The sequence below is a fragment of the Anomaloglossus baeobatrachus genome, chromosome 2, assembly GCF_048569485.1.
Source record: "Anomaloglossus baeobatrachus isolate aAnoBae1 chromosome 2, aAnoBae1.hap1, whole genome shotgun sequence".
Taxonomy (NCBI): Eukaryota; Metazoa; Chordata; class Amphibia; order Anura; family Aromobatidae; genus Anomaloglossus; species Anomaloglossus baeobatrachus.
Window position 1 is genome coordinate 440625512 of NC_134354.1, and position 20712 is coordinate 440646223.

General features: G+C 54.2%; 1 protein-coding gene across 1 annotated transcript in view; it reads left to right on the forward strand.

Annotated features, from left to right (window-relative positions):
* The first annotated feature begins 1142 nt into the window (after positions 1-1142).
* The window catches only part of SYAP1 (synapse associated protein 1), a 93015-nt gene continuing 73445 nt past the window's right edge, over positions 1143-20712 (forward strand). Inside the window, exons 1-2 of the mRNA XM_075334192.1 lie at positions 1143-1474; positions 6949-7067. Of these exons, the coding sequence (XP_075190307.1) occupies positions 1279-1474; positions 6949-7067 (315 nt within the window). The 5' untranslated portion in view covers positions 1143-1278. The remainder of the gene's footprint in view (positions 1475-6948; positions 7068-20712) is intronic.

A 20712-nucleotide genomic window follows, 5' to 3' on the forward strand; every position in this document is an offset into this window, starting at 1 on the left:
ACGGACGTGTGAAGCACATCATAGAATAACATGGGTACGTGTGACATCCGTGTTAAAAACGGATGTCACACGTACCTAAAACACGGACGTCTGAAACCAGCCTATGGCAGCACACCGGATCCAACAAAGTGGAGAAAAGCCGGATGTGTGAAACCACTAGCTTACCCCGGCTCCTGGCACACGTGTGCCAGAGCCGGCGTACGCTGTTAACCAGCGTACACATCGGGTAACTATGGAAACCGCTTTGCATAGTTACCATATGTGTACCATGGTTACTAGCTTACCCCGGCTCCCTGCCCATTCAGATCGTTGGTCTCCCACTGTCAAACACGCCGATGCGTGCTGCACAGCAGGAGACCAACGAGCAAAAAATGAACCATCATTAGTCAAGACTTACTGATTATATTATTATTCAATCTGCTAACCTACATACACATTCTAGACTACCCGATACGTTAGAATCGGGCCACCTTCTAGTGTATATATATATATAATTAATTATATGTGTGTTTTTCCAAGAGTGGTGGCAGACTGTGGAAAGTTTGCGGGGTGGAGGCGGAGCAGGGGTGGAATCTGGGCGGAGTCTCAAGGGGGCCCCATAATTTTGCCAGTATGGGGTCCTGAAATTCCTAGTGGCGGCCCTGCCCTAATATAAACATGAGAAAGTTCTGGTGATACGACTAAGAATGAACAGTCCATGGCACATGCTGAAGGTCCCTCACTGCCAAATGGGTGTGGCTAGGGGCATGGTCAAAACTTTCCAAGCGCACTCAGTGCACTGCATACTTTGTCCCTCTGTATTCTTCAGAAGTTGGGAGGTTTGTCACCGTGTGCACGCTGCCTTACAAATACTGAGGTAAAAAAAATCACTCAGCGTATTCACGTGGGCTTTCAAATACTGAGGTATACTACTGAGCAAATACACAATGTCTGTACACGGCCTTATTCTCTCTTTATTATGACACCTGAAGTTTTGACCTCTGCGCAAGCGCACAACACTGCGCTGTACGACAGCGCACATGTGACTGAATTTCAGGCAATAGGGCGGTGTGTGGGCGTGGTTAGGGCTACAGTTTCAGGATTGGATGATTACAGCTGTTCTGTGGACTGCTCCGGCAGTATCACGTGGATACAGCGACTGTCGCGATTGGTTGGACAGGGAGTTGGTGACGTAGGAGGAAGAAACGAGGAAGTTTTGACGGTGAACGGTAACAACAAGTAATTACTCGTCGGTAGCTGCCTAGTGTCAACACCGGGGGGCTGTGAGCCGACGGCAGCATGTTTCGTGGTCTGGGAAGTTGGCTGGGCTTGGACGCAGAATCCGACTCACAGTGTACGGAAGAAAAGAGTCAACCAATACAAGCCACGAGCGAGGAACCCACGACTACGGAGCAGGGAGATGGCGGAGAACCCGAGGGGACGGCACTGGAGGAGGCGGAGGATGTGCTGCTCAGGCAGGCCAGAGGCTTCGGCAGTAAGTGATGGGCGCCATCTGTCTGCTGTGATGACGGAGGGGTCCGGCCGTCTGCTGTGATGATGGAGGGGTCCGGCCGTCTGCTGTGATGATGGTGGGGTCCGGCCGTCTGCTGTGATGATGGTGGGGTCCGGCCGTCTGCTGTGATGATGGTGGGGTCCGGCCGTCTGCTGTGATGATGGTGGGGTCCGGCCGTCTGCTGTGATGATGGTGGGGTCCGGCCGTCTGCTGTGATGATGGAGGGGTCCGGCCGTCTGTCTGTGATGATGGAGGGGTCCGGCCGTCTGCTGTGATGATGGTGGGGTCCGGCCGTCTGCTGTGATGATGGAGGGGTCCGGCCGTCTGCTGTGATGATGGAGGGGTCCGGCCGTCTGTCTGTGATGATGGAGGGGTCCGGCCGTCTGTCTGTGATGATGGAGGGGTCCGGCCGTCTGTCTGTGATGATGGAGGGGTCCGGCCGTCTGTCTGTGATGATGGAGGGGTCCGGCCGTCTGTCTGTGATGATGGAGGGGTCCGGCCGTCTGCTGTGATGATGGTGGGGTCCGGCCGTCTGCTGTGATGATGGAGGGGTCCGGCCGTCTGCTGTGATGATGGAGGGGTCCGGCCGTCTGCTGTGATGATGGTGGGGTCCGGCCGTCTGCTGTGATGATGGTGGGGTCCGGCCGTCTGCTGTGATGATGGTGGGGTCCGGCCGTCTGCTGTGATGATGGAGGGGTCCGGCCGTCTGCTGTGATGATGGAGGGGTCCGGCCGTCTGTCTGTGATGATGGAGGGGTCCGGCCGTCTGTCTGTGATGATGGAGGGGTCCGGCCGTCTGTCTGTGATGATGGAGGGGTCCGGCCGTCTGTCTGTGATGATGGAGGGGTCCGGCCGTCTGTCTGTGATGATGGAGGGGTCCGGCCGTCTGCTGTGATGATGGAGGGGTCCGGCCGTCTGCTGTGATGATGGAGGGGTCCGGCCGTCTGCTGTGATGATGGAGGGGTCCGGCCGTCTGCTGTGATGATGGAGGGGTCCGGCCGTCTGCTGTGATGATGGAGGGGTCCGGCCGTCTGTCTGTGATGATGGAGGGGTCCGGCCGTCTGTCTGTGATGATGGAGGGGTCCGGCCGTCTGTCTGTGATGATGGAGGGGTCCGGCCGTCTGTCTGTGATGATGGAGGGGTCCGGCCGTCTGTCTGTGATGATGGAGGGGTCCGGCCGTCTGTCTGTGATGATGGAGGGGTCCGGCCGTCTGTCTGTGATGATGGAGGGGTCCGGCCGTCTGTCTGTGATGATGGAGGGGTCCGGCCGTCTGTCTGTGATGATGGAGGGGTCCGGCCGTCTGTCTGTGACGATGATGGAGGGGTCCGGCCGTCTGTCTGTGACGATGATGGAGGGGTCCGGCCGTCTGTCTGTGACGATGATGGAGGGGTCCGGCCGTCTGCTGTGACGATGATGGAGGGGTCCGGCCGTCTGCTGTGACGATGATGGAGGGGTCCGGCCGTCTGCTGTGATGATGGTGGGGTCCGGCCGTCTGCAGTGATGATGGAGGGGTCCGGCCGTCTGCTGTGATGATGGAGGGGTCCGGCCGTCTGCTGTGATGATGGTGGGGTCCGGCCGTCTGCTGTGATGATGGTGGGGTCCGGCCGTCTGCTGTGATGATGGTGGGGTCCGGCCGTCTGCTGTGATGATGGTGGGGTCCGGCCGTCTGCTGTGATGATGGAGGGGTCCGGCCGTCTGCTGTGATGATGGAGGGGTCCGGCCGTCTGCTGTGATGATGGTGGGGTCCGGCCGTCTGCTGTGATGATGGAGGGGTCCGGCCGTCTGCTGTGATGATGGAGGGGTCCGGCCGTCTGCTGTGATGATGGTGGGGTCCGGCCGTCTGCTGTGATGATGGTGGGGTCCGGCCGTCTGCTGTGATGATGGTGGGGTCCGGCCGTCTGCTGTGATGATGGAGGGGTCCGGCCGTCTGCTGTGATGATGGAGGGGTCCGGCCGTCTGTCTGTGATGATGGAGGGGTCCGGCCGTCTGTCTGTGATGATGGAGGGGTCCGGCCGTCTGTCTGTGATGATGGAGGGGTCCGGCCGTCTGTCTGTGATGATGGAGGGGTCCGGCCGTCTGCTGTGATGATGGAGGGGTCCGGCCGTCTGCTGTGATGATGGAGGGGTCCGGCCGTCTGCTGTGATGATGGAGGGGTCCGGCCGTCTGCTGTGATGATGGAGGGGTCCGGCCGTCTGCTGTGATGATGGAGGGGTCCGGCCGTCTGTCTGTGATGATGGAGGGGTCCGGCCGTCTGTCTGTGATGATGGAGGGGTCCGGCCGTCTGTCTGTGATGATGGAGGGGTCCGGCCGTCTGTCTGTGATGATGGAGGGGTCCGGCCGTCTGTCTGTGATGATGGAGGGGTCCGGCCGTCTGTCTGTGATGATGGAGGGGTCCGGCCGTCTGTCTGTGATGATGGAGGGGTCCGGCCGTCTGTCTGTGATGATGGAGGGGTCCGGCCGTCTGTCTGTGATGATGGAGGGGTCCGGCCGTCTGTCTGTGACGATGATGGAGGGGTCCGGCCGTCTGTCTGTGACGATGATGGAGGGGTCCGGCCGTCTGTCTGTGACGATGATGGAGGGGTCCGGCCGTCTGTCTGTGACGATGATGGAGGGGTCCGGCCGTCTGCTGTGACGATGATGGAGGGGTCCGGCCGTCTGCTGTGACGATGATGGAGGGGTCCGGCCGTCTGCTGTGACGATGATGGAGGGGTCCGGCCGTCTGCTGTGACGATGATGGAGGGGTCCGGCCGTCTGCTGTGACGATGATGGAGGGGTCCGGCCGTCTGCTGTGACGATGATGGAGGGGTCCGGCCGTCTGCTGTGACGATGATGGAGGGGTCCGGCCGTCTGCTGTGACGATGATGGAGGGGTCCGGCCGTCTGCTGTGACGATGATGGAGGGGTCCGGCCGTCTGCTGTGACGATGATGGAGGGGTCCGGCCGTCTGCTGTGACGATGATGGAGGGGTCCGGCCGTCTGCTGTGACGATGATGGAGGGGTCCGGCCGTCTGCTGTGACGATGATGGAGGGGTCCGGCCGTCTGCTGTGACGATGATGGAGGGGTCCGGCCGTCTGCTGTGACGATGATGGCGGGGTCCGGCCGTCTGCTGTGACGATGATGGCGGGGTCCGGCCGTCTGCTGTGACGATGATGGCGGGGTCCGGCCGTCTGCTGTGACGATGATGGCGGGGTCCGGCCGTCTGCTGTGACGATGATGGCGGGGTCCGGCCGTCTGCTGTGACGATGATGGCGGGGTCCGGCTGTCTTTCTGTCGGTGACGATGATGGAGGGGTCCGGCTGTCTGTCTGTCGGTGACGATGATGGAGGGGTCCGGCTGTCTGCTGTGATGGAGTCAGTCTCTCTCTGTCTGATGTGATGGAGTCCATCTGCTGTGGTGATGGAAGACTCCGTCCATGTGTCTGCTTGCTGTGGTTATAGAGGAGTCTGTCTGTCCATCTGTCTGCTATGATGGAGTCCGTCTGTCTGTCGTGGTGGAGTCCGGCCATGTGTCTGCCTGCTGTGATATTGTTCTCTGTCATCACTGGCATGTGCAATGTATTGCAGGCTGTTGATTCCCCTAAACTGGGGCAGAGTATGGCACAAGATGCACTGGAAGCAAAAAGTGATCAGTACAGAAAGGGTTGGATATACTACACCGTTATCTGGGGTAGAGGCTGAACCTGCAGGACCCCAAACCTGGCACAGGCCTTTCTCCTGCACAGTGGTCTCTCTGACCACCCAACGTCCCATCAGATAAATACATCTACATGAGGGGTGGCTGAGAGCGCCGCTGTGCCAGGAAACTACAGTGCTTGTGCCCAATATAGTAAGTTATCCTCTACTGATTGTGGGGGTCCAACCGCTGGGACTCGCAGTGATTTGGGGAACAGGCATCTGGAACCCGGGAATTGGCTCTGAGACCCTCTCTTGTCTGGATAGGAGCTGCTCATTCTCATCTTCTGCTGCATTCACTCTCTATGGGACCCAGGAGAAAGCTGATCGCTGTACTGCACTATATCCCGCAGTACCATAGACAGTGAATAGAACAGAGGCCAAGCAGGAGCTTCTGCCCTCCATCCAAGAAGGCGCTCTGCGGGTTCACAGGTTTCACAGCCCCAATCTCAGCAATCAGTAAGTTATCCCCTATATCATGGGGACGGTATAAGTTGCGATTTAGGGAAGAACCCTTTAACTTGCTTCCTTTACTTTAGAGATCAGGGGTTTCTTGGAATATATTACATAGCTTAGGAAAACCTTGAGTACCATGGTGACACCTGCCATTAGTCTGATCTGCTACTCTTTACAACCCCGGGGGGGCCGGAGAGAGACTTCTCTAACTGCAATGGTTCATGGCTATAAATGATAATGACCAGGATCTTGTTTATTTTTATTTTTTATTTTATCATCTTACAAAATGCTTTATTGTGTATAGAAATAACACCATAAACTTCCCACATTTGTCCTCAGCTTGACCCTAACAAGCCAAACCATAAAATTGGGGCGTCACTGAACCTGCACGGTGAACGCAATAAACAAAACACTGATGCTTTGCACCATTAATTGTTCAGGCCATGCGACCTTTCTCCCGGTCCAAACTGTCAATCAGGAGCGCGCTGTCCGCAGCAAGCAGGAAGGCTGAGGAGGGGACAACCTGCCATGTGCTCCCTAATAATATTATAGATATTTTTATAAATATTACTCCCACAAAGACTTCATTCCATGTTTACAAAGTAGAGTGCATTATTGTGGGAGTGTATTATGCCTGCCTGTCATGTTCCACTGATTAGCGGCCTCATAGGCAAACCTAAGGGATATTATTGGAAGGAAGCTTTTCCAGCCGGAGACCTACGTACCCGAAGATTGCTTTAGGGAGATGCTGTGGTCGTCATTGACATAATATTAGATCAGTGCTGCCCCAATTCCTGCTGCTACAGCCGGCTCCCATTGCGGATATTGTAGAATTATAAATAGCTGTTTAGGGGTATATAACTTCTTTTTGACCTGACTTGTTGTTTTTCTCTTCTTCTTTGACGAGCTTTGATTAATCTGCCCCAGCTTGTCTTCTTTTGAAGTGACCCAGGGGTAGTTATCCGCACCACAGGGTAAGTCTATAGTTTCTTGTGACCTGCCAGCAGAATGGACCTGGAATTTTTTCCTACCCGGTGTCACTGGTCCCATACTAGTGTCCGTTTCTGCCTTCACTGGTTGAACATCTAAGAGCACAATATAATGGCCTGCTGTCATAGTGCGCAGACGTTCATCACTTCGCCGCCATCATTGTTCAGTGCATACAGCTGGATGTCCATCTGTCATGTTCTGTAATGAATACCCAGGGACAATAGCTGGATGACGTCTTGTGTCACTTGTTATAACCAGCCTTACTCATGAGTCATGGGTCACTAAACAAAAAGAAAATTCAATCAATAAATATAGCTCCATAAATTGTCTGTTTTTCAGGTTATCTCTTAAGCATGGCTTCAGTTGCAACAAAGAAGATCTCTGAATCAGTTACAGAAACTGCTCATACTATCAAGAAGTCTGTTGAAGAAGGAAAGATCGATGGCATCATTGATAAGGTTTGAAGGGTTATGATTTCGGCTCCTGGAAGGGCTTGTAATATCTGTTGCTTTATCCTCCGTGCAAGGAATGTTTGTCATCCTGTAAAGGCCCAGTCACACACAACGACTTACCAGCGATCCTGACAACTATACGACCTGTTAAGGATTGCTGGGAGGTCGCTGGTGGGATGTCACACAGTCAGCCCCTACCAACAACGCAGTGACTATGAGCAACCTGTATAACGATCTCGGCGGGCCTTGGGACCGTGTTAGGAGGTCGTTGGTAGGTTTCAAACACAGCGATGTGTCCTGCCCAGCAGGACATCGCCTTTGAAGAAAATGGTCCGGACCATTCGGCAACGACTAGCGATCTCACAGCAGGGGCCTGATCTCTGGTAGGTGTCACACATAACGAGATCGCTGGCGAGATCATTGCTACGTCACAGAAACTGTGACTCAGCAGCGATCTCGTCAGAGATCTCGTTTTGTGTGACGGGGCCTTAAGACATGCTAAAATCTTCAATGTTCATCTCTGAACTGGGCCTAAAAGAGCTTTTATCTGCCCATGTTTGCTTCTTTGATGAGTAATTCGCTTATCTAAGACTACCATTAACGGCAGTAAATGAGGACAATAACGTGCTTTTTGTGGACATTACAATTATTGAATCTTCTGTTCCCGTTGGCACTTGCCAGCCTGCATAATAGGCCCAGTAAACGGATGCCAGTACACTTGGGAACGGTTGTCTGATTACCTGATTTGTGGTAGTGACCTATGTACATCATGTGAAGGCCAGTCATTCAGCATTATGATGAATGCTCAGATATCTGGACCTTTGCCACATGACATCAGATCTGATGACACGTTCCAGTACAGCTTATTGTTTATCCTGCGGATTGTAGCTTATATCAGCACTTATCTTATACAGTGGAACCTTGGTTTACGAGAACAATCCGCTCTGGGAGTGTGCTTGTTAACCAAGTTACTCCTTCAGCAAAGCAAGATTTCACATAGGAAATCATTGCAATGCAGACAATTCGTTCCACAACTTGTTAAATGTCCCATCCTGGTCCCCTATTGTGCCATTCCACACATGCACAAACACACGCAAACACGCACATATTATGCTTACCTACTGTTCCAACGCCAGCCTCCTGGAACTTGCAGTTCACCGGTACAGGCTGTGTATCTGGTAACCATCGTGACGAGGGAGGAACTTCCGCTGCCAGCGCGCTGACGTCAAAGGCAGGAGCCGCTTGCCTCTGATTGGCCAACACGCTGTCTTTGAGTAGCGGCTGACAGCGGAAGTTCGTCCATCATCGCGATGGTTACCCGATACACATCCTGTACCAGCGGACTACAAGAACCAGGAGGCCGACGATGGAATGGAAAGTAAGGTGAGCATAATATGTGCGTGTTTGTGCGGACTGCGAGAGCGGGTTAGAGCACGGTGGATGTACGGAACCGGAAGTGCGTGCAGTATTTGCTCGTACGGCAAAGCTTGCTCGTAAACTGAGTTACAAATTTACAGCAAGCTTTGCTCGTTAAGCAAAATACTCACTAACTGGGTTACTCGTTAAGCGAGGTTCCACTGTATCTGAAAAGGCTCAGCAGCTAAAGTAAAGGCTGGCAGATATAAGGATCTCTGGTGCTGAAGTTCCAGTATTATATTTCCCTCTCATAAACCCCAAAAAGATTTATCATAAAATAATCTTTCCAAGGACACACTGCGCCTTCAGGCAGACAAAAACTCTAGTTGTTGACGTAGAAGACACCTCAGGAATCTCTTCCCCAATGAGGCGTCAGAGAAATTAACGATACTCCAGAAAAAAAGAGGACACAGGACCATGGGTGTTATGCTGCCTATCCATAGGAGGACACTAAGTAGATGCAAAAGCATAGCTCCTCCTCTGCAGTATACACCCCCTGGCCAGGCAGTCTCAGTTTTAGCTTAGTGTCTGTAGGAGGCACTTCCTTTCAAGGTTTGTTATTTTTTGAGGGCGACTGTTTCCTTTTGGGACCGATCTCCCACTACCATCAACGGGCGGGAACGTGAAGTGTTGCCTACACGTACCCCCTCCCGCAACGCTGGATCCTGGGCTGAACGACGGGTTCCATAGACACCGATTTTCCAAAGCCCAGGGCAGAGGCACAAATCCTCAGCCCCTCTCTTGCAGGCTCTGAGTTGAATATGGCATCAATTCCTCAGCCCCTCTTTGGAGGCTCTGAGTTGAATATGGCACCGTTGTGACCGTACACAGCAGGCTGACTCTGCTATTGTCACTGCCTGGATTGAAGCAGTGTTTAAGGTGAGATCCCCCTGACTGGTTTCCCAGACAAAGGGAGAAAAGGCTTTGCAGGAAAGGCTCCCAGGGCTGAATATACAGTATTTATTATGAGAAAGTCCCTGGCTAATGCAAGGAAGAGAGCCCAGGAATCCTGAACACACAGTGTTAACTTTTCCCTAGCTTGCTGGCTGGAGGAGGGGGGGGGGGGGGGGGAAGTCCCTCCTGTTTGCAAACTCCTGCACAGATAATTTCCCAGTGGCAGGGGGAAGGGGGTGGCTAGAGAATCACAGAGCTCAGGGACTCACGCTGTTTATTATCTGCTCTGTTTATTTGATCTAGCAGAAAAGCCGGCTGATAACCACCAGTGACATACTGTGTGCTGACTAGAGGGAGAGGGAGGAAAACGATCAGAAGCTCCTTTCCCGCCGTTTTTTACTACCCACAGCAGGGGGGGGACACTGACTACTTCTTCGCGCTCTTTTAGCGCTAAGCCCCCCCCCCGCGGCCGCGATAAGCCCCGCCCCCCCCGGAAAGCGTGGGAAGATCTCCAGCCACCGGCTGATTCTGGTACGGTGCTGCTCACTGTAGCTCTGCTGAGCATTGCTCCCCCTCCTAGTATACTCCTATCAGAAACATGCAGAATTCAAAAGGCACTAAGAGGGCTAAGGCTCACATAGTCTATTATTCAGCCTGCACTGCCTGCCACGTTGAGCTACCACGTAAACACACCTCTTCTCTCTGTGAGTCCTGTGCCCCTATAGCCCTCCAAGACCCCCCTGCCACCACCGCCGCCGCAACCGTCAGCCCAGAGCCTAGGGCTCCCAGCCCACCGGAATGGGCACAGTTTCTGTCCCAATCCATGGAAAAACTGTCACAGAACCTGGTGCTGGCTATGCAATGTCGTCCTCCACACCCTTCTGGGTCCCTGGACGGAACGCAGCCTGAGGATACCCCTATGGAGGATCCTTCTGAGGTAATCCGGGCACATGCTTCACCGGTTGCAGGGATCAGGAAAAGAGCACACGGCCGGGTGTCTCCAGCGGGCTCTCCCTCGGGAGCACACAGGGCAGGCTCTCCCATACGCTCCACGGCTTCTGAAGAGCTGGAGGAGGGAGAATGCTGTTTGTACCAGGAGGATTCCTTGATTTCAGCCTCCCCAGATGATCAAACTGCAATAGACTCCCTTATAGCAGCAATCAACCAAACTCTGCATGTGGAGGATCCCCCATCCACTACCACTGACCATGCGGTCTCCTTTAAGAGGGCAAGGAAACCACAAAAGGTTTTCGCTGCTCACCCTGAGTTTCAGGATATACTCACAAAGCAAAGGGAGAAGCCTGACAGGCGCTTCGGTAACCGAAAACTCATGGAGTCCCGGTACCCTTTTGCCTCACCTGCCCCTAAGGGCTGGGCCGATCTGCCCTCGGTCGACCCCCCCCCCCCCGGTCTCCTGCCTTACCACAAAGACGCTCCTGTTTTTACCCGATGGTTCCTCCATCAAGGACCCGACAGACAGACAGGTGGAGCACCCCGCCCGCTCTGCTTTTGAGGCTGCGGGTTCCTCCCTCTCGCCCTCCTTTGCCTCTGTATGGGTCACAAAGGCGATCTCGGTCTGGGCAGAATCCCTTAACACTTCGCTTGAGGAATCCCAGTTCACTAATACCTTCACAGAGGTAACTGCTCAAATTTCCGCTGCGGCAGAGTACCTCATGCAGGCCTCCATGGACGCTGCTACCTGTGCAGCGTTTGCCGCCTCAAATTCCATAGCCATCCGTAGAGCTCTCTGGCTCCAACAATGGCGAGCGGACTCTGCCTCCAAGAAGTCTCTCACAGGCCTCCCCTTTTTTCCAGACCGATTGTTTGGCGAGCGTCTGGACAAGCTCATTTCTGACGCCACGGGAGGAAAGAGTACCTCCCTCCCCCAGCTGAAGTCCAGGACGTCCTTCACCAGACGTCCACAGTCCTCGTTCCGCTCCTTTCGGAACTCATGTGGTTGGTCGACACCCCGTGCTATCCACGCCACCAGCCGTGGACTACGCAGGGACCGACCGACCTCAGCTCTCCCCGAAACCTACTTCATCATGGCAGCCTAGACCGAAACAGTCCAGGACTAGGGAGACTCTGCCATGACGTTTTCCCCCCTCATGACTCCTTCGGCACCCCGGAAGACACACTCATTGTAGGAGGTCGACTGCGGCTCTTTCAACAAATCTGGGCTCCCGCCTCAGACGACAAATGGGTGCGAGACCTTGTGTCTTCCGGTTACCACATAGAATTTCGGACCCGACCCCCGAGTCGGTTCTAACAGCAGGAGTGATAATACCTGTCCCAGACGAGAAGTTCGGGGGTTTTTATTCCAACCTTTTTGTGGTCCCCAAAAAGGATGGGTCAGTTCGACCCATCCTGGACCTCAAACACCTAAACAAGCATGTGCACGTACGGAGATTCAGAATGGAGTCCCTAAGGTCCATTATTGCATCCATTGTCGAATAGGAATTCCTCGCATCCATAGACATCAAGGACGCGTACCTGTACATACCCATCGCCCCAGATCACCAAAAGTTCCTACGCTTTGCAATTCAGGACTCCCACTTTCGATTCGTAGCTCTACCCTTCGGCCTTGCCACCGCACCAAGGGTCTTCACCGAAGTCATGGCGGCCGCCATGAGCGTCCTTCACGCCAGGGGAGTGGTCGTTCTCCCTTACTTGGACGACCTCCTCATCAAGGCCCCCTCCTTCCGCGACTGCTCAACCAGCGTACAGATCACTGTGGACACCCTATCCCGCTTAGGGTGGCTAGTGAATTTGGACAAATCATCCCCGGTCCCATCACGATCCATCACCTTCCTGGGCATGTCCCTGGACACCCGTCGGGGCTTGATCCTTCTCCCTCAGGACAAGGCGATCGCTCTTCAACGAGCGGTACGCTGTCTTCTACGTCCTCCGTCTCGCTCCATTCGATTCAGCATGAAAGTGCTCGGCAGGATGGTGGCGGCTATGGAAGCAGTACCCTTTGCTCACCTGCACCTCCGCCCACTGCAGCTAGCCCTTCTAGCGGCCTGGGACAAGAGCTCCTTCTCCCTGGACAGACATCTTCACCTGACGCCTTCAGTCAGGTACGCATTCCGCTGGTGGCTTAGGTCCTCATCCCTATCGAAGGGGAGATCCTTTCTCCCAGTGAACTGGCTGGTCCTGACCACGGACGCCAGCCTCCTAGGCTGGGGAGCAGGGTACCAGCACCACACTGCTCAAGGACGTTGGACGCCCCAGGAGTCTTCCCTACCCATAAACACCCTGGAACTCCGCGCGATCTTCCTCGCGCTCAGAGCGTTCTGCCCTCTGCTAGCGGGTCGTCAGATTCGAGTCCAATCGGACAATGCGTCAGCTGTAGCCTATAACAATCGGCAGGGGGGCACCCGCAGCAAAGCGGCTTATCTCGAGGCCCACAAGATCCTCAGCTGGGCCGAATTGACGGGATCAGTGATATCAGCGGTACACATACTGGGGGTAGAGAACTGGGCAGCAGACTTTCTAAGACGCCAAGGCCTGGCCGCCGGAGAATGGTCTCTCCACCCAGATGTGTTTCTACAGATCTGCACTCGCTGGGGCACACCAGACGTGGACCTAATGGCATCAAGGTTGAATGCAAAGGTACCCGCGTTCATAGCCAGGTCACGCGACTCGCAGTCTATCGGCGCAGATGCTCTAGTCTGCTCCTGGCACCAGTTCCGCCTGCCTTACATATTTTCACCTCTACCCCTGCTGCCGCGGGTGATCAGGAAGATCAAGGCAGAGGGAGTCCCGGTGATACTGATAGCACCGGACTGGCCCAGGCGCGCCTGGTACGCCGAATTAGTACAAATGCTCACAGACGCACCGTGGCGCCTTCCAGACATCCCAGACTTGCTCACCCAAGGGCCCATTTCCCATCAGAACTCCAGAGCCCTGAAGCTGATGGCATGGCCATTGAGACCTGGCTATTAACAAGATCAAGATTCTCCCCCGCGGTTATTTCCACCATGATCAGCACCCGAAAGCCTGCTTCATCCCGCATTTACCACCGTACGTGAAAAATCTTCCTTTCATGGTGCAGAGAAACTAACGTCCAGCCTATGCCTCTGGCCATCCCCAGAATTCTCGACTTTCTACAGTCTGGCTTGCAAACGGGGTTGGCTCTCAGTTCCCTTACAGGGCAGGTCTCAGCGCTCTCAATCTTCTACCAATGCCGCCTGGCTCAAAAACCGCAAGTCAAGACCTTCCTCCAGGGCGTTTTCCATCTAGTTCCCCCGTACAAACGGCCGCTGGACCCATGGGACCTCAACCTCGTTCTGGACGGTCTCCAGAGGTCTCCCTTTGAACCCCTCAAGGAATCCTCCCTTGCTCTTCTGTCCTGGAAGGTAACATTCCTGGTGGCAATTACGTCCATCAGACGGGTTTCGGAGCTAGCAGCACTCTCTTGCCGCGAGCCTTTCCTGGTCTTTCACCAGGACAAGGTGGTTCCGCGCCCCCTTCCGGATTTCCTTCCAAAGGTTCTTACCCCGTTTCATTTGAACGAGGACATTGTTCTGCCTTCATTTTGTCCACACCCAGTTCATAGGGTGGAAAGGTCTCTGCATTCGTTAGACCTTGTCAGAGCTCTCAGATATTGCATATCCAGGACAGCCCCCTTTAGGAAAACGGACTCTTTGTTCGTCATTCCTGAGGGGCCTAAGAAGGGGCAGGCAGCTTCAAAGGCGACTCTGGCTCGCTGGATTTGCTCTGCGATCCAGGAAGTCTACCGCCCGCAACTCAAGCCCATTCCTAGTGGGCTGCGGGCTCATTCCACGCGAGCAGTTGGCGCTTCGTGGGCCATTCGGCATCGGGCTTCAGTGGAACAGGTGTGTAAGGCTGCGACCTGGTCTAGCCTACATACGTTTTCAAAGCATTACAGAGTCCAACCCAGGTTTCAACTGAGGCAAATCTGGGTAGGAAAATTCAGAAAACTGCAGTAGAGCACCTCTCTCAGTAGGCGCTCCAGGCTGTCTGGGACTGGTTCCTAGTCCTTGGGTTGTGTTGTCTTCTTTTATGTTTCCCACCCATGGACTGCTTTAGGACGTCCCATGGTCCTGTGTCCCCCAATGAGGCGTCAGAGAAAAACGGATTTTTGTGTACTCACCGTAAAATCGTTTTCTCTTAGCCATCATTGGGGGACACAGCACCCACCCTGTTGCCCTGCGGGGCCTTGGTTCTCTCAGTACCTTATTTGGTTTTGACTCTTCTTTTCTCATGTTCCTCTGTTGAGAAGTTTTTTACTGCTTTTTTTCTCCTACTGCTTGTGTACTAAAACTGAGACTGCCTGGCCCGGCCAGGGGGTGTATACTGCAGAGGAGAAGCTATGCTTTTGCATCTACTTAGTGTCCTCCTACCGATAGGCAGCATAACACCCATGGTCCTGTGTCCCCCAATGATGGCTAAGAGAAAACGATTTTACGGTGAGTACACAAAAATCCATTTATTAAGCAACTATTTTTATTTATTTATTTTATTATTGTATTTTTTTTTATTATTATTTATTTTAGTATTTTTAGCATTTCATTAGTATTTTTTTTATTTTTTTTAAAGTGCTTTATTATGGTTGCTTTCCAGACTTTTTTTTTTTGTCATTAAACAAAAAAAAAATAAAAAGCTAGTATAGTATTTGCAAAGCAAAAAGACTCTTCGGCATCTTTAATCCATTTTTCTTTGTCGCTCCATTGGGAGACCCAGACAATTGGGGGTGTATAGGCTATGCCTCCGGAGGCCGCACAAAGTATTACACTAAAAGTGTAAAGCCCCTCCCCTTCTGCCTATACAACCCCCGTGCTCCCACGGGCTCCTCAGTTTTTTGCTTTGTGCGAAGGAGGCAGACATGCACGCATAGCTCCACAGCTTAGTCAGCAGCAGCTGCTGACTATGTCGGATGGAAGAAAAGAGGGCCCTTAACAGGGCCCCCAGCATGCTCCCTTCTCACCCCACTCTTGTCGGCGGTGTTGTTAAGGTTGAGGTATCCATTGCCGGTACGGAGGCTGGAGCCCACATGCTGTTTTCCTTCCCCATCCCCCTTAGGGCTCTGGGTGAAGTGGGATCCTAATCGGTCTCCAGGCACTGAGACCGTGCTCCATCCACAGCTCCTGAGGACTCTGCTGGATAGGAGCCGAGTATCGTTCAGGGACATGGCCCTGCTACTTTGAGGTACTCTGTGTCCCCGTGGGGACCGCGCACAGCAACACTCCAGCATTGCTGGGTGTGCTAGTGCATCGGGGACCGCGGCGCTGACCGCGTTTGTGCCATTACACACTGCAGCGTCGCTGAGTGTTAGTGTATGGGGACTACCGCGCTGACCGCCGCTGCCATTGTTATCACTGCGGCGCGGCTGGGACTGTTAGTTCGCCGGGGACTTCCGCGCCGACCGCGCTTATACGGCGGCCGCGCTTATAACTCGAGTCCCCGGCTTTTGCGGCCTAGTCTCTTTTTCTTCCCGCCCCCAGCCCTGCCAGTCAGGGGAAGGGCGGGACGCTGTACAGGACGGCAGCACTGAGGGCTGGAGCATGCTTTGCATACTCCACCCCCCTCACTGTGCACAGTGGGGCACCAGTTCCCGCACTTTCTGGGTCACGCCCACAGCTCCCTCCTCTCCTCAGGACGCCGTCAGCCATTCCTGTCAGCTCCTCTGACGCTGCAGAGGGGAGACAAGCTCTGGGGGACCCAGGCAGGGATTCTGGTGGCCACACAACCGCTTTAAGCGGGCGGTAAGCAGCACCTGAGGTGCTGGCCCCACTTGTGCAGAAGTGTAATTATAGATTATATGTTTATAGGCTATACTTTACACTGTATGGTGCACGGGTGATTTCTGGCTATATACCCTATTGTGTTGCTCAGGGGAGACAACAGCATGGCGCCCACAAGAAGCAGGGGTGCCAAAACACAGGCTTACTATGCTGCCTGCGCCGCATGTACGACCTCGCTACCGGCAGGTTCCACTGACCCTCATTGTGTGCACTGCTCGGCCCTTGTGGCACTTGCTCAGCCGGAGCCTCTGCTAAGGGGGGCCCAGGGGGAACCACCAGCTAACACTGTCCAGGTGACAGGGACGGAGTTTGCAGTTTTTACTGACAGACTTTCTGAGACTATGGCTAAGATTCTAGAAGCTTTGCAGTCCAGACCGGTATCTCAGACCATGGGCACTGTGGAATCATTGCCCCCTGGTTCCCCTCAGTTGGAACAACAATGTTCCCCCGGGGTGTCTCATAGATCCCAGGGTGAGGTCTCTGACACGGACCGCAGCCCCAGACCGCCTAAGCGAGCTCGCTGGGAAATCCCCTCGACCTCATCACATTGTTCAGGGTCTCAGAGGGAGGACTCTCTGTATGATGAAGCGGAGGTAGCTGATCAGGATTCTGATCCTGAGGCCGCTCTCAACCTTGATACTCCTGATGGTGACGCCATAGTGAATGATCTTATCGCGTCCATACATCAAATGTTGGATATTTCTCCCTCGGCTCCTCCAGTGGAGGAGTCAGCCTCTCAGCAGGAGAAATTCCGTTTCAGGTTCCCCAAGCGTACAACGAGTATGTTTCTGGATCACTCCGACTTCAGAGAGGCAGTCCAGAAACACCGAGTTATTCCAGATAAGCGTTTTTCCAAGCGCCTTAAGGATACACGTTATCCCTTCCCCCCTGACGTGGTCAAGGGCTGGACTCAGTGTCCCAAGGTGGATCCTCCAATCTCCAGACTGGCGGCTAGATCCATAGTTGCAGTTGAAGATGGGGCTTCGCTCAAGGATGCCACTGACAGACAGATGGAGCTCTGGTTGAAATCCATCTATGAAGCTATCGGCGCGTCTTTTGCTCCAGCATTCGCAGCCGTATGGGCACTCCAAGCTATTGCAGCGGGTCAAGCGCAAATTGACGCACTCACACGTACGTCTGCGCCGCAAGTGGCGTCCATAACTTCTCAAACGTCGGCATTTGCGTCCTACGCTATTAATGCTGTCCTGGACTCTGCGAGCCGTACGGCGGTTGCAGCCGACAATTCGGTGGCAATACGCAGGGCCTTGTGGCTACGGGAATGGAAGGCAGATTCGGCTTCCAAAAAGTGCTTAACCGGTTTGCCATTTTCTGGCGACCGTTTGTTTGGTGAGAGGCTGGATGAAATCGTCAAACAATCCAAGGGAAAGGAAACATCCTTACCCCAGGCCAAACCAAAATTACCCCAACAGAGCAGGGGACAGTCGAGGTTTCGGTCCTTTCGGGGTGCGGGCAGGTCCCAATTCTCCTCGTACAAAAGGCCTCAGAAGGATCAGAGGAACTCCGATCCATGGCGGTGTAAATCACGCCCTAAAAAGACCGCCGGAGGTGCCGCTACCAAGGCGGCTTCCTCATGACTTACGGCCTCCTCACACCGCATCCTCGGTCGGTGGCAGGCTCTCCCGCTTTTCCGACATTTGGCTGCCACAGGTAAAAGACCGTTGGGTGAGAGACATTCTGTCTCACGGTTACAGGATAGAGTTCAGCTCTCGTCCTCCGACTCGATTTTTCAGAACATCTCCGCCTCCCGAGCGAGCCGATGCTCTTCTGCAGACGCTGGGCACTCTGAAGACAGAAGGAGTGGTGGTCCCTGTTCCTCTTCAGCAACAGGGTCACGGTTTTTACTCCAACCTGTTTGTGGTTCCAAAGAAGGACGGGTCTTTCCGTCCTGTCCTGGACCTAAAACTGCTCAACAAACACGTAATGGCCAGGCGGTTCCGGATGGAATCCCTCCGCTCCGTCATCGCATCAATGTCCCAAGGAGATTTCCTTGCATCGATCGATATCAAAGATGCTTATCTCCACGTACCGATTGCTCCAGAGCATCAGCACTTCCTGCGCTTCGCCATAGGAGACGAACACCTTCAGTTCGTGGCACTGCCGTTCGGCCTGGCGACAGCCCCACGGGTTTTCACCAAGGTCATGGCTGCAGTAGTTGCGGTCCTCCACTCTCAGGGTCACTCGGTGATCCCTTACTTAGACGATCTGCTGGTCAAGGCTCCCTCTCAAGAGGCATGCCAGCACAGCCTCACCGCTACTCTGGAGACTCTCCAGAGTTTCGGGTGGATCATCAATTTTCCAAAGTCAAATCTGACACCGGCCCAATCGCTGACATATCTTGGCATGGAGTTTCGTACCCTCTCAGCGATAGTGAAGCTTCCGCTGAACAAGCAGCGTTCACTACAGACGGGGGTGCAATCTCTCCTTCAAGGTCAGTCACACCCCTTGAGGCGCCTCATGCACTTCCTGGGGAAGATAGTGGTAGCAATGGAGGCAGTCCCTTTCGCGCAGTTTCACCTGTGTCCTCTTCAATGGGACATCCTACGCAAATGGGACAGGAAGCCGACGTCCCTCGACAGGAACGTCTCCCTCTCTCAGGCAACCAAAGCTTCCCTTCGGTGGTGGCTTCATCCCACTTCATTATCGAAGGGGAAATCCTTCCTACCCCCATCCTGGGCGGTGGTCACGACGGACGCGAGTCTGTCAGGGTGGGGAGCAGTTTTTCTCCACCACAGGGCTCAGGGTACGTGGACTCGGCAAGAGTCCTCACTTCAGATCAATGTTCTGGAGATCAGGGCAGTGTATCTAGCCCTAAAAGCGTTCCAGCAGTGGCTGGAAGGCAAGCAGATCCGAATTCAGTCGGACAACTCCACAGCGGTGGCTTACATCAACCACCAAGGAGGAACACGCAGTCGGCAAGCCTTCCAGGAAGTCCGGCGGATTTTGATGTGGGTGGAAGCCACGGCCTCCACCATCTCCGCAGTTCACATCCCGGGCGTGGAAAACTGGGAAGCAGATTTTCTCAGTCGCCAGGGCATGGACGCAGGGGAATGGTCCCTTCACCCGGACGTGTTTCAGGAGATCTGTTGCCGCTGGGGGATGCCGGACGTCGACCTAATGGCGTCCCGGCACAACAACAAGGTCACGGCATTCATGGCACGTTCTCACAATCACAGAGCTCTGGCGGCAGACGCCTTAGTTCAGGATTGGTCGCAGTTTCAACTCCCTTATGTGTTTCCTCCGCTGGCACTGTTGCCCAGAGTGTTACGCAAGATCAGGGCCGACTGCCGCCGCGCCATCCTCGTCGCTCCAGACTGGCCGAGGAGGTCGTGGTACCCGGATCTGTGGCATCTCACGGTCGGCCAACCGTGGGCACTACCAGACCGACCAGACTTGCTGTCTCAAGGGCCGTTTTTCCATCTGAATTCTGCGGCCCTCAACCTGACTGTGTGGCCATTGAGTCCTGGATCTTAGCGTCTTCAGGATTATCTCAAGAGGTCATTGCCACTATGAGACAGGCTAGGAAACCAACGTCCGCCAAGATCTACCACAGGACGTGGAAAATATTCCTGTCATGGTGCTCTGATCAGGGTTTTTCTCCCTGGCCATTTGCCTTGCCCACTTTTCTGTCCTTTCTTCAGTCCGGATTGGAAAAGGGTTTGTCGCTTGGCTCCCTTAAGGGACAAGTCTCTGCGCTCTCTGTGTTTTTTCAGAAGCGCTTGGCCAGACTTCCACAGGTACGCACGTTCCTGCAGGGGGTTTGTCACATCGTCCCTCCTTACAAACGTCCGTTGGAACCCTGGGATCTGAACAGGGTGCTGATGGTTCTTCAGAAACCACCGTTCGAGCCAATGAGGGATATTTCTCTCGCACGCCTTTCGCAGAAAGTGGTTTTCCTAGTAGCAGTCACTTCACTTCGGAGAGTGTCTGAGCTGGCAGCATTGTCATGCAAAGCCCCTTTCCTGGTGTTTCACCAGGACAAGGTGGTTCTGCGTCCGGTTCCGGAATTTCTACCTAAGGTGGTATCCCCTTTTCATCTCAATCAGGATATCTCCTTACCTTCTTTTTGTCCTCATCCAATTCACCAATGTGAAAAGGATTTGCACTTGTTAGATCTGGAGAGAGCACTCAGACTCTACATTTCTCGTACGGCGCCCCTGCGCCGCTCGGATGCACTCTTTGTCCTTGTCGCTGGCCAGCGTAAAGGGTCACAGGCTTCCAAATCAACCCTGGCTCGGTGGATCAAGGAACCAATTCTCGAAGCTTACCGTTCTGCTGGGCTTCCGGTTCCCTCAGGGCTGAAGGCCCATTCTACCAGAGCCGTGGGTGCGTCCTGGGCTTTGAGGCACCAGGCTACGGCTCAGCAGGTGTGTCAGGCGGCTACCTGGTCGAGCCTGCACACTTTCACGAAACACTATCAGGTGCATACCTATGCTTCGGCGAATGCCAGCCTAGGTAGGCGAGTCCTTCAGGCGGCGGTTGCCCACCTGTAGGACGGAGCCGTTACGGCTCTATTATGAGGTATTCTTTACCCACCCAGGGACTGCTTTTGG